General features: G+C 39.1%; 1 protein-coding gene across 4 annotated transcripts in view; it reads left to right on the top strand.

Annotated features, from left to right (window-relative positions):
• The first annotated feature begins 711 nt into the window (after positions 1-711).
• VEPH1 (ventricular zone expressed PH domain containing 1) overlaps positions 712-19,534 on the top strand; it is a 143,106-nt gene continuing 124,283 nt past the window's right edge. For 3 of the 4 annotated variants that reach the window (XM_034782301.1, XM_034782303.1, XM_034782304.1), the window contains exons 1-3: positions 8,609-8,715; positions 14,538-14,825; positions 18,719-18,934. In XM_034782301.1, the coding sequence (XP_034638192.1) occupies positions 14,688-14,825; positions 18,719-18,934 (354 nt within the window). In that variant the 5' untranslated portion in view covers positions 8,609-8,715; positions 14,538-14,687. Of the gene's footprint in view, positions 1,020-8,608; positions 8,716-14,537; positions 14,826-18,718; positions 18,935-19,534 lie in introns of those variants that run through there. The other variant, XM_034782302.1, reaches the window with a different exon arrangement.

Here is a 19,534-nt window from a genome sequence, read left to right as displayed (position 1 = left end):
CAATATAGTCTGCTTCTCTTGATGATGCTCCATTTGATGCCACCTCTGCTGTCACTGGAAAAACTTCAGCCTCAGGATCATCATCTGCTATTGATTGGGGCTATACCCATAGACTTTCATACACTAAGAAGAGAGCTCAGTTTCAGACCATGGAAGAGAGAATATGGTGGTGCATAGCTGCCTTTGGCAGTAGTTGTGGCCAATTCACTGAGAAGCTGTAACATACTTGTCCAAGCAAAGCAGAAGAAGAAAAAGTAGCCGGTCATGCTTAACATTCAAGGAAAGCATGTACAGTGTATGTGTAAAACATGGCTGGATTTAGAAAGGATTTCTCCAGTATAACTGCCACGCTTTGGGTACATGTTACTGGCTGTATCAGTTAGACTTGCCCTGACGTTTGGACTAAATTGGGCAAGTGAGACTGGCTTATCTCAGTTCGATGAATTGGTGTGATACAGCCAGTGCCAGTTGATACAATATCTTTCCTTTAATGGGCTCCACTTTTTCTTTTTCGTCCTTTTGGCTTGCCTATCCTCAAACTAATGAACAGGTTCAATCTCTTACTGATTTCTGACAAGAGGCCCCATAATTTATATTAACTTCTAAAACTTCCTCATACTCTAAGCAGGTTATTCATTAACTGAATGTAACCACTGGCTGTTAGATAAATCCTTTTAACTAATTCAAATTACATATCAAGCTCAGAGAATTTTCACTTGGGCTGCTGCTGAAGCTAAGCTTTGCAAAGAATTAATTCTGATTTGTTTTTGAATGCTAGAGTTGGGGGAAATGGAGAGAAGATATTTGTTTGCTTGATTCCACATGACAACTCCAGGGTAACTGAATAGACTGTACGGTTGGTTTGACAAGGCTATGCACTGAGCCAGCAGCTTCACATACCAGAGAGAGGGGCTGAAATGGGGACTCTGACAATTGTAATGGATTTTATCAGACTTTCTCTAAGACCAACTATTTTGTCTTCAGTTGTTAATGTTTTTCAGAGGTTTCCCTTCTGAGAGGTATGAATAACTAATTTAAATGAATATGCATTTGTGTAGGATTTTTCAACAATGAATAAATAATTACTGCAATACAAATGTACAATAGCACATCCAAATATTAAATAATGAAATAGTTTTTCTGAGAGAGCAAAAGTTGTATAGTTATTGTTGATTAGTTTGTGTGGATTCAAGTACTACAGTTATTATGCTTGTGTAAGTGTATTTCAATAATATACATACAGTGCATGTTGGAAACTTGCTTCAAATGCCATAGAGAGGTAAAGCAATGTTTCCCCAGCATAGTGTGTTGCAGCATATGCACTAATCCTACAATGTTCTTAATTCTGCCCCCGGGGTTCATTGCTTTTTGTTTTATTCCCTATCCCAACCCCACCCCCAGGCACTTTATATAAGGTAATGCACTATTACTGCCTTAGTTTCAGGGCAACTCTGAATAAAATTCGGACTAGAGAAGGCACTGGCCCGGTTAAAAGATTTACTAAAGAGAAGCCCACTGGATTGTCAGACACATGAAGGAAATTCAGGGTTAGTTCAATAATCATTCTTGTAGAGGGCTCTATGGGACAGCCACTCTGAATTCATTTTTATTACTACATTTCAACCTTCACTTTGCTAGTGGACTTCTTACAAGCCTATTCCCGCAGTCTCTCTCTGGCTTCTTCATTCTGTAAGTCTCTCCACTCTCACTCTCTCATAAATGGCAAAAAGATTTTTTTTTTTTACTTTTGTAAGGTTTTAAATTGAGTTCCCTCCCCATTCCACCCCCGTGTTATAGAAAAATGACCACAGGGATTGAGATCTCATTCAAGAAACATTTTAAAATACCAGCATTATATAGTATCATAGTGACAATGAGTGTACTGGTATGCGTTCTATGATGTACTTAATAATTTTCCTTTAAGGGTAGGAAACAGTGTAGTTTTTTTGCTTGTAAGTATAATGTAATTTATATTTAATATAATATTTTCAGATATTAGAGATATTCAGAAATATTTACCCAAAAGATATAATTTGTTGGCGTTTAACAAAATATAAGTCATAATAGGATTCATAAAGTGTTGTCACATAAAACACAATTAAAGCTGGCTGTATGTTGCATAGTACATCAAACCCCATGATTTTTTATTCTTTATGTCTTATTGCAAGAAAACTGCATCTCTATGGTATGTGAAATGTCAAGTATATACTAAGAGTCTTAGCTATATACGATATTTTTCTGTCAAGAAATAAGAGGGTTGTGAATTCAGCCCTTGGAAGTGGAAGTGTATATTTTTGTATTTACTATAGCAGTTATGTCCTGCTTTGGTTGTGCAGCCAAAACGCCCACAGAGATCAGTGGTAATTTGGGTTTGATTAAGCAGAATCAGACTCTTAAAAACTAAACATTCACTAAAATATAAAGGTATAACAGTTTATGAAATTCAGATTATCATATGAGAAATACTTCACATGCTAGTTTTGTTTGTGGAAAGAATTCTTAAGTTTTGTTCCAAAGTATACAAGGGAGAATATATATTGCTTTGATTTTGGTAGAAATTCCTTTCCTTCGGAGAGATGAATCTGAAGATTCAGTGTATAACTCTTGAGAATATATCTTACAGATGTGTCTAATGAAAATAAAATTTCCAAACTGTATGTGAGAATCAGATGTCAATAATGTTCCACCACACAATAACCAGAGCAATGTGTTTATAAAACAGTTGATCAATTAAAAAAAAAAACCTTAAAATTAATCGACTTGTCAGTGCTTGTTGCTTCATCTGACAGAGCACAGAATCCACAGGTTTTTTAGTCAAAGTGAAGTGTGGAAACCTGTCGTGACAGAATGAAAGTGAGAGGCATGTAGAAAACAATAGATGTCTTGTGGGAAGAATTTAAATGTATGCAGCTAATCCCATGGGAACTGCTGTAGTCCATTCAGACTTTGTGAAAAAGATGCTCTTTCAAAATAATCTTTAATCCTTTTCTTTCACTGAAAGTCTGAGAACTTTATTGAAAAATTGCAGGACAAAGTGTTCTAGATTAATCAGCCAATGATCTGTAATAATAACATTTTAAAATCAAATTATTAGAGTAACATTTGGGGATATTTTGTCCCAAATATTTTGTGTATTGTGTATTCATTGTGCATATGAACATTCTGAGGAGACTTTCAGACCAAAGGTAACTAGGAAACGCACCCAGGCCTGATTTTACTATGCACGAGAGGTACCTATGAGAGGAAGGATCCAGTGGTGTTGGGATATTACAAAGCCTCTGTGATTTTTTGTGTTTATTTAAATTTTGGAATCCCCCCTTTTCCTTTAGTCCATGCTAAAAATAGAAAGCAAAGAGCTATTGGCTCCCACTGTTAGTTGGTGCCAGAGTAAAGAACAACATTAAAATTTACTGGAAATACTCCAACTTAAGCAAAATGGGCTGATTTTGTAGTATGTCTACCATTATGTCACACTGCAGCCTAAAAACATAACCATGCATAATGTCCACAACAAATTGACACATAACAAACAAGAGTGGAGTTTGGAGAAAGGTGGAAGGAGTTGAGGAATTCCACAAGTTTCCTGTTGGATACACTTTTAAACCAGCCTACTACTATAGATCTTTTTTTTTTTTTTTCAAATGAGGGCTGTCCTAGCCCAGTGATGATTGGCACTCAGGAGCTATCTTACCTTGATGTGTTAGATCACAACCTTGTCCAAGGCTTTAGTGATCAACGGCTCCATGTCTAGTTGGCAGCCGGTTTCAAGCGGAGCGCCCCAAGGGTCGGTCCTGGGGCCACTTTTGTTCAATATCTTCATTAATGATATGGAGGATGGTGTGGACTGCACTCTCAGCAAGTTTGCAGATGACACTAAATTGGGAGGAGTGGTAGATATGCTGGAGGGTAGGGATAGGATACAGAGGGACCTAGACAAATTAGAGGATTGGGCCAAAAGAAACCTGATAAGGTTCAACAAGGACAAGTGCAGAATCCTGCACTTAGGACGGAAGAATCCCATTCACTGTTACAGACTAGGGACCAAATGGCTAGGAAGCAGTTCTGCAGAAAAGGACCCAGGGGTTACAGTGGACGAGAAGCTGGATATGAGTCAACAGTGTGCCCTTATTGCCAAGAAGGCTAATGGCATTTTGGGCTATATAAGTAGGGGCATTGCCAGCAGATCGAGGGACGTGATCATTCCCGTCTATTCAACACTGGTGAGGCCTCATCGGAAGTACTGTGTCCAGTTTTGGGCCCCACACTACAAAAAGGATCTGGAAAAATTGGAAAAAGTCCAGCAGAGGGCAACAAAAATGATTAGGGGGCTGGAACACATGACTTATGAGGAGAGGCTGAGGGAACTGGGATTGTTTAGTCTGTAGAAGAGAAGAATGAGGGGCGATTTGATAGCTGCTTTCAACTACCTGAGGGGGGTTCCAAAGAGGATGGATCTAGACTGTTCTCAGTGGTAGCAGATGACAGAACAAGGAGTAATGGTCTCAAGTTGTGGTGGGGGAGGTTTAGGTTGGATATTAGGAAAACCTTTTTCACTAGGTGGGTGGTGAAGCACTGGAATGGGTTACCTAGGGAGGTGGTGGAATCTCCTTCCTTAGAGGTTTTTAAGGTCAGGCTTGACAAAGCCCTGGCTGGGATGATTTAGTTGGGAATTGGTCCTGCTTTGAGCAGGGGGTTGGACTAGATGACCTCCTGAGGTCCCTTCCAACCCTGATATTCTATGATTCTATGATTTAGGAGCAGACGGGAGCTATCTGTAATGGGTTTGAGTGTCTGGAGCCTATCATGGATATGACATCACTCAGGATTTTGTGCTGTGTGCTCAACCTACTTTTGTAACTGGGCACATGTTGGTGTGCATTGCTAAGTAACTTCCCTCACAAGATATTCACCGGTCTAGCCCAGCACTTGCTGAAGTAGCCACCATTGAGTGCCTCCATTTTTGGATGTTCAACCTGAAGAAAACTTGGCTCTGATTTTTTACAACTTCAGTTGAAGGCAACAAAGGATGGTCTGAACCTTTGAAAATCAGGCCCCAAATGTCTGAAACTAGGTGCCCCAAATCAGAAACCACTTAGGAATGTTTTTTCTTTCTTTGTATTTTGTTGTTGTTGTGCATGCTCCAGTTGCTTGGGGAACAACTTAATCCACACATTTAAGATGTCCCCCTTTTTACACTGTTTTCAGTGACATGGCACTATCTGGACAAAAATTAGCAACAATACTTTCATTATAAATACTTCAAAAATAAAGACTGTGGCTGCAATTCTTGCAAAATTTGCTTTGCTTCAGTATAATGTTATTTCCAGCCCAGACCACTTGTATTTCTAATTTATCTATTTAGAATCTAAGCACCTAAGGCAATATTAAGACTCACAGTTAGGTCCAGTTGCCTTTATACTTGGAATTTTTATTGTTTCTCTTCAATTATGAGAGCAATTATTATGCATGGAGGTGAGTGTTTTGCATCAAACTCTGAAACCTGTCAGGCTAGGGTTTCATTCTGACAGCCCCTAATAAGGAGTTCTGATAAGAATGCTGTGCCTCCAGCTACCAAGAGATCATCGTGGACACTAATATCTTCAAGGTCCCCAATGAGAGTGCATCTGTCTCAGTGGGTTATGGAAAGAGAAACAGGTCCTAAAATACATTAAAATAGACATTAAAATTAGGAGCTGGATTTTGATTTAGATCTGGAAATGCATAGAGTACCAGTGGAAGAAGCAGAGCACCTAATGTAATGTGTCTGACATTTTTTCTGCTTAATTATTATTAATGTTTACTATGGTAGCTGAAGGACCAACCAAGAATAGGGCCCCATTGTGCCAAGTACTGTTCAAACAACGAGGAGTAGATGGTCCCTGCCCCGAAGAGCTTACATTCGAAATAGACAAGTCAGGGTAGAGGGAGGGGTAAAACACACAGAAGCAGAGCGAAGAGTGTGATGGTAGCAAATGGCATGCTTGTTCCACAATTTTTTATTTTATTTTAGGGAGGTGGAGCCACTTAGATGCTAACTCGTTTTATAGCAGAGAACAGAGGTAGGTGAAATAGCATCAAGATGCTTATGAGGAGGGTTGAGGAACCATCCTTTGAGGAAGTATTACCAACCACCCTGACCCTACAGGAAATGTTACTTTAGTGGCCTATGAAACTAATTTCCTTGTACAGAGAAGCAAAGAGAATAAAGGCTGTATTTAATCACAAGAATATGCCATGGTTTGCTCAAATTAATAAAAATTATCTGATAATAAGAAGCAAACAGCATAAGCTTGTAATGAACAAGGAAGTGCTTAAAATCTTCTCCTTATAAGAGCTGAAATGTTCTGCATGTGTAAATCTTTTCAGCAGTGTTACATAATGAAACTTTTAAGGAGATTTGTCATAATTAGAAGTTAAGACACTGTAGCTTATTGAAGAGGTAGCCTCAATTTCAGAGAGCATACAGTAAGGAAATGTTTTCTGGCATTGTCCTTAATATGTTCTATAAAAACTGCAAAATGGAATCTGTTTGAGGCAGGGAGCTAAACCATTATGAGAGATTGAGATGCCTGATTTTCCCTTTGCTGAGGTACAAATCAGGAGTAAATCCACTGCAGTCATTGCTGTTACACTGGTGTAAAATCGGTACAAATGAGAGGAGAATAAGGCCTGGAATCCTTTTTGTAATCTGGCGATGAGGAGGGTGCCTAAATGGGAGCTGAGCTCTGCTGAAAATCTGGCCCATAGCAGATGCAGACACCTTCACAGGTTTCTGGAGTGTGCCTCAAAAGATCACTTTCCTCAGAGAGAGGAAGAGATTTAGAATCTTCCATTTGAAACAGTGACAGCATAGCTGAATAATATCCTGTGCTTTGGTGACTAAAACATGCACATATATCAGTTTGGTCTCTAATTAGTTATAATATAAACTGAGACCAACCTGATGTGAATGTGGGAGGATTTCCAAAGATTGTTTGCAATAGTATTGGCTTCTAACACTATGGGCCAAATTGTCTGTTGGCATAATTCCCATTGACGTCAAAGAATTTCACAAGCAGAGAATATGGCCCTATATATCACTAGAGTAGTTGTCTTAAACTATGTTTTTTATCCATATTCCCAGAGGAGTAGTGTGGTCTAGTGATTTGGTGAAGAGGAATAGGAATCAGACTCCCTGTGTCTGTTGCGGATCTTACCACAGACTGATTGTGTGACTTTAGGTAAATCACTTAACATTTTTGTGCACCAACTTACCCATTTGTAACCTGGATATAATGATATTTACCAATCACACATGGTATTATTATTAATTATTTTATTAAATTAAATTAAAACAGACAATGCTTGTAACCTTCCTCCTCTGAAAATTCAAGTACCTCTGAAGAAGGGTAGACTCAGTGACTGGAAGGAAGGGCCCCTCTTCACTAATTATCCATTGAGGAGATATAGTGGGTGAAATCCTGGCTATACTGAAATCAATGGGAGTTTTGCCATTGATTTCATTGGGTGCTGAATTTCATAGTTTAAGACCATAAGGTACCATTAAATCATGACTTCCTGTATATCACAGGCCCTTAAATGTAACCCGGTTAGCCCTGTATTGAACCCAATAACTTGTGTTTGATTTTCCAGAAAGGCATCCACTCTTGATTCAAAGACATCAAGAGATGGTGAATGAACCACTTCCCTTGGTAGTTTGTTCCAATGGTTAATCCCCCTCACTGTTAAAAATGTCTGCCTAATTTCCAATTTGAATTTTTTCTGGCTTCAGCTTGTAGTCACTGGCTCTTCTTACTTCTTTCTCTGCTGGACTGAACAGCCCTTTAATACCTGGTATTTTCTCCCCCTGAAGGTACTTATAACCCATTTATTTCACCACATATCTCTGGAGAGCTGATCACCATTTAATGCATTGTTGCTGGCTTAGATTTGGTTCTGCTCCCACCCCCCACAAGGCAGTCTTGGGAAGTTAAAATTCAGGAGCATTGTAGGTGAAATATCCTTTCCAAAAGCTCAAAGGGAGCATGCTTGCGTTTCAACTTGTAAGATCAAAGTGCGTGTTCAAAGAGTGGACATGGACAGCAGGCTTGTCGTGACTCAAGCATCTTTGTAGGTCATGTGTGCAGAAATTGTGTGATGCTGTTTATTAAATTGATGATAAAAGCTCAAGTAAAGTTCAGGCCTTCCTTTGTATTCATGAGCTGTTTTATGGAATGGCCACATTTATTCTTTGGGATAGTAAAGCTTCTTCTGGTTGTTTTATTCACTTGCCTTCTTTCTTTCAAAAAGCATAAGCTTACTGGAGTCTTTTTACATTCTTCCCAGGGAAGGATAGCTTTTCACTAACACAGAGAGTTCTGTTTTCTCTATTAGAAACACACTGCACTCACTTTGACTAGGCTTTGTAATTTGTCCTAGGAACAGAGCATTTCATTCAGATAAGGCCACTCTGCATTTAGGTTCATTCTAGTCACCTGATCAAGCCATTGGTAACTTTTAGGCCGCTTTAGTCTGCATTCCTTGAATTCCTTACTCCTGGCACTGTAATTAACAGCTTCAGGTTCACTGGTTAACAGTAAATTCCATAACTTTCCACTTGTTATGCCCTTGGATGCTGCCTGTTGTAGCACAAAGGCAAAGCTGAATATCAACTCCGAGTTTCAACTCTGCAGCTGTAAGTGCCACTAAAGAATGTCATTGGGGAGTCATGCACAGGTAAAAAAATCACCTGTTTGTATTTGTTGTTCTGTGGATTTTCATCTTTAAATGTAAGAAATACTGAATATGAATATGGTGGGCCTGCTTCTCTCATTTATATCAATGACTTCTCATTGACTTGTATGTAGTTACTCCTGATTACCCCACTGTAGTTGACAGGAGAATCTAGTCCATTGTGCTTTCATTTTGGTTGATTTAATTTGCACAGGTTTTACTAGCTCTCTTTCCGTTTTGTTGTGAATAGTCCAGAAAAAGTAAAATCTGCTGCATTGATACAAATCTTTGTAGTTAAAATCTAAAATCTAAAAGAGTAGGCTCACTGCAGGATGAATTCAGTGTGTTGGTAGGGTGACCAGATGTCCCGATTTTATAGGGACAGTCCCGATTTTGGGGTCTTTTTCTTATATAGGCTCCTATTACCCCCAACCTCCTGTCCTGGTTTTTCACATTTGCTGTCTGGTCACCCTATGTGTTGGGCATGTTATTTAAGTAGAGACTGTTGTTTCACTGAATTATTTCCTATAAAGTTCTCAGCGCTCAGCATCAGTTTTGACCTTTGTTTAACATTTTACAATTGTTTCTGAAAAAAAGGCACAAAGCTAGTGTAAGTGAGATTATAAATTTAGCCCGGTACATTGAATTACAAATATAAGAGATCTGAACAGATCATAGGTGGTTATATGTGAACTGATTACTTACAACACTGCAGGTAGAGCTCAAATTAAGGTCCCAGGTGAGATGAGTTTGTATGGCCTTGAGTCTGTATGATCCATTGTGAGAGACACCTGACTGAACCTCATTCTTTTAGAATCAATGAGGATTCTTTATGACAAGAATTATTATGTGTACTGATAAAATTTTGCTTTGGAGACAGCCCGCTGGTACTGCATTTGTATATTTTTAAATCAATACAACTTGAAGCATCTTCCATAATGTAACCTCTCCACATTTTTTAAAATGCCATTTAATGGTGTGTCAAAAATAAATGAAATGTGTATGCAATGAGTAGGCATTTTCAGAGCCTTCTTACCCAGGATTGACAGCAATTCTACGCGGTAGTATCACACAGGTATGACCAATCAGTGTGCTGGTGGAAACTATACATGGGAATTAGAAATACAGTAAAAAGTTTCATATTTGACCATATAATATACATATTGCTTAGGCATGGGATTCTCTATGCTAATTATATATGAAGGATGCCTCAGACCTATACAGTATACATGCCTTCATTAAGACCTTGCTCTTCTCGGTCTTGCATGCATGCATGCACTGAGCCCTCCAGTCAAAATGCTATCCCTGAATTGTTCTACTGCCTGCAGGCTGCTGCAGAGATTGAGTTCCCTGCATATCCCTTAGAGAGTTGCCCTTTGGTTTCATCTCCTGGCTTTTTGGTCAATGTCTATGTACAAAGGGTCACCAGTGGACATGGAGTCACTCAAATAAATTATGGAGAGGGGTCACCACAGATTGAGGTGAGAAGGTCTTGGGCAGGTAGGAAACAGCCTCAATATTGCAAGTACACAGAATAAGTGAGATTTATCTAAAAGGAGGAATCTGGATGGGATCAGGAGCTGCAAAACCTAAGTCCAGCCTTGTTTTGAGCCATGCTCCTTAGAAACAATAGTATGCATAGGTTTCATTTAAGGCGCACTCCCTGTCACTTCTAGAGGCTCTGTATGGCAGATTGCTAGCAGTAATGCAGCAGCTTGATTTAATGCAGAAATTCCAGGCAAATATGGTTACATTTGATCCCATCTTTTGACTCTTACACCACCTTTCTTATCCAGCCCCACCATACAACCAACCACCCCACAAATAATTCATTTTTTGCAAGATTCTGCCTTTACCATGCTTACGCTACATGCATTTCTCCTTAAACCTCCAAACACTTTCAGACATGATTTTATTTCAAAACTCAGAATATTCACACTTCCCTGTTTGCACACTTATGACAAATTCTGCTCAGTTACATTGGTATAAATCTAGAGTATGGCACTGAAATAATTTATACAAATGCAAAAGAGAGCAGAAATTCACCAATAGTCTTGGAGCTGTTCAGAGCTAGACTCAGGAAGACATTTGCAGTGTATAGCAACAATAACAACATTATTGAACCTACTAACTCATGAACAATGCTACATATATTTATATTAATAAATTGCGCTGTTTATATCAAACATCTATGTACTCATATATATATCTAGTGATATAGCTTCTTGGCCTTTTGGCTGAGGGGTGAAAACATCTCCTACAATGGTAGCCAGTAGTGATTAGGCTGAAGTTGCCTCGCTCTGATTATTTTATGAATTTGTTCCATTTATAAATACACCTATTGTCAACATTTAGGCATATTTACTCTTCTGGAGGAGTCTTATTGGCATGAAACAGGAGGTAGTAGTCCAGTTCACAGTTTCTCTGCAGTGACTTGGAATGTTGTGTTCATTTCGTGACACCCCATTATGGGAAGATATTGACAAACAGGAGGGACTTTGGAGAAGACCAGTAGAACTGATAAAGGGGCTGAAGGAATTTTCTCATGTGAAATGCTTTCAAGAGCTAAGTCTGTATAGCTTCAGGAAGTGGTGGCTGGCAATGTGAAATATAAATCTAAGATATTTGAAAAAGGGAGAAGAATTATTTATGCAGTGGGGAATAACAAGGACTAATACAATGAAAGTAAGGGAATATTTAGTCAAAATATCAGGCAAATTTCTTGACAATTACATCTATTCAATAGTGCAATTGTTCTCCAAGGGAAATGGTGGCAGCCCTATCATTTGGGACATTTAAAACTGGACTGGACATAAAAAATAGGGATCAATTCTCTTTGGCTGTGGGCTATGACAGATAATCTAATAGCTCATTTCCATACCTAACTTATGCGTTCTGTTGTGTCAAAGATCTATATGTTAAAGAGTCACCAAGTAAGTTAGGCCTTGACAAGATAGGGTAGATAGACACATTGCAGAGGTCTTACAAAATGAAGACTCTGTTTCAAGGACAAAAGAGAGTGTTTTAGTTTGTGTTGGCTTAAGACATACCTCTAGGTTGTCAGACCATCATTTTTATATGTAACAGAGTTGATGCAGTCTGAGAAAATATTTTCTTATTCTTTGTCTTCTCAGAAAAGATTTCATACTGTTTTAAGTGGGCCTGTAACCTTTCTTCTAATGTCTGTGTTTAATTTACTGAGGTCATGTGATGTGTATTTTAGTTTCCTCTTGTGATTATGATGAAATTTGAAGGTTAGCTGCTGTTTGCATATATTTGTGAGTATTTGCGAATGTACTCCTCATGTGGTTCCTTCTTTTCTCTGTAAGGTCTGTCACACAGTTCCCAACTTTCATGGGGTAAATAAGCACCCTGACTTTCACAATAACCCCAAAATCAAGCTAATCCCATTTCAAAACAAGACAATCCCTGAGAATCCCAACACTCTATGTGACTAGATTCCCCCGGCGTGCAGTCTGGTACTGTGGTGGGCCCACTGTGCATCCCTGACTCTCTTCCCCCTTGCCCCAGCTTGCGGGGAGCCGATAAAAAAAAAAGAAGCAACAAGCTACTATCAAGCAACAAGCTACAAGCCCAAAACTAGCCAACAAGCAACTCACATGCCAATTAAGACAAAAACAAGCCCAATTTCTGCGTTTTTTCCGCAGGTTTGGTGCATCCGCTCAGTCAGCAGACTATTTCTGTCATTGCAGAGCTGCAGGTCCTGACTCCAACTGTATCTGAGATATTGTAGTCTTTGAAGGGTCCTTGCCCGTATTCCTGCTCACTATGATTTTATCATTTCTGAGTGTTCAGAAAGTGAACTTTGGTTCCACTTGCTCTAGATCCTCTCGATATTCAGGCCTGTTGCAGGGCACAGTCCTGGAACAAGTCACTGCAGTCACCCTGCCTCAGTTCCCCTCTTGGTTCTCTAATCAACTCCCATGCACCCAAGAGGTTTAAAATAAGGTACCCTCTTTTGGACTGTAATTTATTAATTCCTCACAAAACAAATACACAGTTCCTTTAGCCCTTCCTCAGGCCTTCCAATTTACCCTTGTTTCAGGGGTTCAGGCTCTGTCTCTCTCTCTCTGCTCCTCAATTCCCTCTGAGCTTTGGAGCTCTGCTGGTCCCACTTCGGCCCTTGGAGACCTTCCCCCAAGTCTTATCCTACCCCCAGTCCCTGTGCTCTGCAGTGCATTGAAAACTCTTTAAATGATCAGCTGTAACTTTAACTTTGAGGGTGTTTTCTTGATCCTGCTTGCAAATTAAGGAGCACTGTAGGGATGTGTGTGATCTGGGCCTACCTGCTGTCAGTTTGCAACTAGCTAGCTTGGAGTAAGACGGGCTGTGCCTCTCTGTTTTAAAGAACAGCTTGCTTTGTCTCTCAGGTTTTGGGTTCTTGTGCATTAGGGTTCTGGAGTTTAAGAAAGAAAGTAGTCCTATATTGCAACTCTCCAGCACTATTATTTATGTTTTTATTGAATTCTCTGTGTGAATGCTATGAACATAACATGCTCAAACTCCTCCTTCCCTTGGAGCAAGGTCTCCACAGCCCTACTTCATTGGGCTGTGCTTGAATCCTGCCCGAGACGATCATCCTAGCTCTGCCACAAGACAGCCTCCATGCAGCTCCCTTTTGCCTGTAGGCTTCCTTTTAGCTCAGAGCACTTACAATTCTCAGCAGGTAGTCACATGATGATCCTTCCCAGAGTGACCTGTTCTTAAAGATACCATGCTTTGGAACAGGGTTGGCTGGCCTCAGGACTCCACTGCCCTTAAAGGGATAGATCAGCCATTTACAAACCCTTGAATGGCCACGCTGAAATCAATAGGATTTCTCATGGAGTCAGGTATTGCTCATCATGCTTAGGGGTATTAAAACCTGATTCTTGTACTCAGATCAAGGGAAATCTGTTGTGGTTTCTTAGTGAATTGTTCTTGCTGCACTATGCAGGTTACCAGCACTATTAATATCTTTTTAATATCTGAACACCACAGATATCTCTTGGTTTATCCCACAAATACTGATGTCCTGCAAGATTCAGGTAGCAGATAATTTCCCATCATCAATGGTAAAGAACAGCATAATTTAAAGTAGGCAAGAAATACACAAAGCATGCAATATTTAAAATATTCCTTGTGGAATTTTGGACAGCTGTTGTACATAAGGATTTGCCTACAGCTGATGTATGTGGAAAAAGGATTCTTAGTTCATCCTAATTGCAGGGTTTTTTCATACATCAGGGTTCAGTTGTGAAAACATTACTCGCATGCGTAGTCCCAGTTCATCATAAGTAACAGTTGCATAACCTAGCTTTCTGGGTCCAGTCTCTCCCCCAGTTCAGATTTGGGGCACTGTTCTTAGCCTGCTGTACCTGTTCAGTGCCTAAAGAGAAGGCAGAGTGTGCATGTAATAACACACACACACACACACACACACACACATCCTGCTCACATAGTTTCTCTCTGGGGAGAGGGTAAAAAAAGAGTCATCTGTGACAGATGCTAGTCGTGGCACTTAATACCCTTTTGGAAAGTGCTCGGATATCATGGTGATGAGGATAGTATAACAACCTGAATAGAATGAAATAGAGAAGGCTTCTTTCTTTATAGCTATCTGGGTAGACTCTGATTCAGTAATAAACTTAAGCAGATGCCTAACTTTTTTGACTATTCACATTCCTGAAGTTAGGCACATGCTTATTAAGTACTTTGCTGAATGAGGGGCTAAGTACCTTTCACAAGCAGTCATTGAAAAATCTTTGGTGAATCACAGGGTGACAGTCCCAGACTTTTGCTAATGTGTGCATTTTTTTTTCCAGATCGTGGCAGAAGAGGCCTCAAAATGTGCAAAAGGTTTACTGTACCTAATAAACTGCTGACTAGGTTATGGGTTGCTACATCACCAGCCTCATTTGACTGAAGCACATGGTACAAGCAGAGATTTGTCTGACTGGCAGAACACATAAGCCATGCATCATCTGTTTGGTCTGGTTTTGGGACAAAAGGACCTTTCACGTGCAGGGGATCTATTCTCCTTAGATGATGCTGAGATAGAAGGAAGCCTGTCAGAAGCTCTTGAGCAAATAAAAATAATTAGTTCATCTCCAGTAAGTAAGGCATGCTCCCCCATCCTTCTGCATGAGATAATGTATCATGAAAAGAAAGGTCAGAAAACAATGACAGAATAAGCAGAACACCAAAAACAGATAATAAATCTAACCCTTTAAAAACCACAAAAGTCCTAAACAAAATGTCAGATTCAAAGACTTCAGCTCTTGCATTCAGTTCTCATTCTGCTGAATTTTATTTTAAGAAAAATAATTTAAACTGATTTTAGTCACACTTCATATTAAGCATCCATTTATAGTGTATTGAGGGTTAATACATGATTAATAGATGTTAAAGTCATGCTATGGCTATGAATGAAATAAAGAATGCATGTGCCATCATTTCATTTCTGACATTTTGTTCTGAGGGAATTGCCCCTAACAGGAGGAGTCCCTGCATTGGTAGTTTTCTCAGCTCCGTTACAGCATTCTATAAGCTTCTGAAGGAGACAGAGCAGCATAAGAAATAATAGGTTGACCTGGTACTCAGCACTCTTTGTGAGGAGAGCTTAAATTCTCCGTATTCTGAGCCACCAGTTCATGCCTTCAAGTGTGCTCTCTTTGCCAGCTTATCTTCTGCTCTTGTGTGGGACTCCCAGAGCAGCTGACAGATAACCTATCAGCATGGTCCAGTACTGATCTTTTGTTAATCTGACCAAAAGAGAGTATGAAAACTAGCACACTGAAGGGAGTTGGATCCAAAGGCTGAAGGATGGATATTCATTGGAGGACCTGAGAATGAATGGGAAGTGCTCACAGACACAGTCATTCCAGGGCTATACGTTGCTATCACGCAAAGACATGGACACTTTCTTCACCCACCCGCTCCCTGGCAGTCTTGATTTTCTTTTCTCTCAATCCATTCTGTTTTTAGTTTTTCACCTTTTCTCAATTTCACCTCTTTCTTTCTCTCTCTCTTCCTCCTGCCCTTTTCTTCTAAGTTTTCTCCCACCCCTCCTCTCATATGAGTAGCTTCTTTTAATTATTTGGTTACTTATTGCTTTGGTTATCTTATTATAGAGTCAAACTTCCCTCCCTCCCTGCCACATTTTGATGTTGCTGAATTCAGCTGCTAAAGTACTGCAGGAGTTGGTAGGAGACAGACAGAGATAAGATACTCTGAAAGCATTTTAAGAAACTATTTGTTTATCGGTTTAGATCTCTCTAACTCTTCTGTACCATGGATTCATATAGTTTAAGGCGAGAAGGGACCATTAGATCATCTAATCTGATCTCATGTATGTCATGGGTGACTGAATTTTACCCAGTTACCCCTTCATTGAGTCCAGTATCTTGTGTTTGACTAAAGCATAACTTGTGTTAATGCTTGGGTCAGCCCAATCCATTCCTCAATTATATTTCAGAGCGGCCTTGACCCTGAGCCATTTTGCAAACCCTTAAATCCCCATAGTGACCACTTTTGATTGGAATATACATCAGCTTGCAGAAGAGAAATTGTCAGCTGTAACAAGACCCTAATATATTGAACTAGCCAATGTACATGCACTTTTCTGGATATCATAGTGATTTTAAATGGATTTTGGCAACATACCAAACTCTAACTTTCAGAACTTTTGAACACACTGTTGCTTGTGGCCACAAATGCTCTAAATCATCAATTATGGAAATCTTTGTGCAGAGACAATTCTTTCCTTGGGTCATTTCTTTGACAGCAATTACCATTGCACATTTTTCCAGAACATTATTCAAATTAGTTTAGCTCTTGACTCCACTTATTCCTGGTATATTTCCACTAATGGCATATTATCAGCATTTCCAGATATCCCTCCCATCATAGTCCTCTGAGACAAAAGGACTGAATTTGCCATTGATACTTTGTGCTAAACTGCTAAACCATGCTACATAAAGAACAAAGGATTTCTTGTGCTTCTAAATTCCCTAAGGCTAATTCCCACTAGAGGGCAGCAGTGCTCAGTGATATACTTCATTATTGCTCTGGAGCAAGGCTTCTCACAATTTTTAAATTCAGAATTTGAGCTGTCAAGGTGTATTTATTTTTCCCAGGTATGTGGGGAGACTCCTAGAGTAGCAGAGTATTCTGCTGTACATCTTTCTATGGCCAAAAGGCAGCTAGTGAATACAAATGCAAACTTAAGTATGAATCTCTTGCTTGTTTCTGTTTCCGGCCAACACCTTACTGGCTATCTCCATATTATTCTACTTCTGCTTTTATCAAAAATAAAGCAAACTCTTTTTAACAAGAGGAGAAGAGATTTCCTGGAATTGCAAGGAGGAAAAGCCAAATTGCAGGATCAGATATATGTGGTAGGGTAAGTCAACTAATCACCCCAAAAGCTTAAAACGTACATCCAATGTGCTCATATACACCAGTGGATTTAATTACTCCACTGGATTTAATAGAGGTACTCCAGAGTTATCCTTTTGTAAATGAATGTTGAATTTAGCCCAAATTCTTAAATATTTCCATGGCTAGCAGGTAAAAGTAACATATTTTTTGATGAATACTTAGCTTGTGTCTGGTTTCAGAGTAGCAGCTGTGTTAGTCTGTATCCACAAAAAGAACAGGAGTACTTGTGGCACCTTAGAGACTAACACATTTATTAGAGCATAAGCTTTTGTGGGCTACAGCCCACTTCTTCGGATGCATATAGAGTGGAACATGCATCCAAAGAAGTGGGCTGTAGCCCACGAAAGCTTATGCTCTAATAAATTTGTTAGTCTCTAAGGTGCCACAAGTANTTATTTAGACTCACAGACGTAAATGGAGATATTTCAGATTTACACTAGGAACAGAAATTGATTCAATAGGCCTGATTCTCTGTTTCCCTGCATGCTGTGTAGTTATTTACCTCTGTGCAAACTAGATCCAAAATGCTACCGAAACATCCATTTTGTACTAGTGTAAATGACTACATTGGAGGCTCAGATGCAGTATATACAACAACTAACCCTCATGCTAAACTATAATATTCTACCTCAAAGAGGCACAGAGGCCAGACACAAGCTAAAAGAACAGGAGTACTTGTGGCACCTTAGAGACTAACAAATTTATTAGAGCATAAGCTTTCGTGGGCTACAGCCCACTTCTTTGGATGCATGTTCCACTCTATATGCATCCGAAGAAGTGGGCTGTAGCCCACAAAAGCTTATGCTCTAATAAATTTGTTAGTCTCTAAGGTGCCACAAGTACTCCTGTTCTTTTAGCTTGTGTCTGGCCTCTGTGCCTCTTTGAGGTAGAATATTATAGTTTAGCATGAGGGTTAGTTGTTGTATATACTGCATCTGAGCCTCCAATGTAGTCATTTACACTAGTACAAAATGGATGTTTCGGTAGCATTTTGGATCTAGTTTGCACAGAGGTAAATAACTACACAGCATGCAGGGAAACAGAGAATCAGGCCTATTGAATCAATTTCTGTTCCTAGTGTAAATCTGAAATATCTCCATTTACGTCTGTGAGTCTAAATAATTGCATAATACAAGTTATTTGGACTCCTGGATGTAATTTTTTTAGAGTTGACATTTAAATGTTTTAATATTATAGTAATATACAAATAGAAAAAATATAAACCAGGGATTTCTAGGCACATACATTCACATCTACTGAACAGGGAAGCCATAGCTTCAAAATGGGGGACTACAAAAATTCAGTCTTAATAATTTAATCCATATTTTTTTGTAGGAGCACAAATTATTCCTTTGTGTTAAATTACAACTTGGAATAGTTAAAGACCTATGACATGATTAGAGTTTTGCTCTCAATATTGTACTTATTTATTGTATAGATGACATGAAGAATATTGAGAGTTAAATTAACTTAACATCTTCTGGTTCATTTTGTGGCATTCTTTAAAGGATGACACTTCATTTGCACAATACAATTTTAAAACCCGTATTTTCTTTAAAACTAGGACTACCAGACTAACGACAATGACCAGGCAGTGGTGGAAATCTGTATCACTCGAATCACCACTGCTATCAGGGAGACTGCATCCATAGAAAAACATGGAAAGGCACTTGTGGCCCTCTGGGAGTCGTGTTTAGAGCACAATCTAAAACCTTCAGGAAAAGATGAGGACACACCACATGCAAAAATTGCATCTGATATCATGAGTTGCATTTTGCAGGTAAGCCTGGATCACAAGAAATACCCTATCACTCACAGTGTCATAGTTTAATAGCAGTTGTACTTAGTCTCTCTTGCGATGTATTGGAGTGCTCACATTTATTGAAAAAGCCAAGAATTGGAGTTTCATATTAATTTATACTATTAAATGTATATGATGTACATTGAGGCCAAGTAAATGTTTTGGCAGCATTCTTATCTTTTGAAATGTCCTGTGTGGTGAATTTCTCAATCTTAATGTTGCATGAACCCTAGATGTTTGCATCTTACATAACAATTGAAGTGTGAAGGATAGTATTATAGCAGCAGCAGATGGGAAAGACATTTCATTCAAAACCCATTATTTTCAAGGCAATTATGACTCTTTGAAAGAAAAGTATCATTTGGGGCAAAGGTTGAAGAGGATCCTTTATCTGATAGAAATGTTGCATTTCAAGAATGAGGATCCCATTTAAAGGCTCAGTTATGATGCGGAGTCCAGATGCAATACTGGAAACTAATCTATGGGCCAAATTCTGACCTTGAACACACAGCTCAGATTTTGATCCTTTATCTGCTTGGAGAATCTTTGTCCTATAAGTAGTTGTTTTTGAACAGTCAT

Source organism: Trachemys scripta, chromosome 9 (assembly GCF_013100865.1).
Source record: "Trachemys scripta elegans isolate TJP31775 chromosome 9, CAS_Tse_1.0, whole genome shotgun sequence".
Classification (NCBI taxonomy): Eukaryota; Metazoa; Chordata; order Testudines; family Emydidae; genus Trachemys; species Trachemys scripta.
This window is presented reverse-complemented; position numbering and strand designations above follow the sequence as displayed.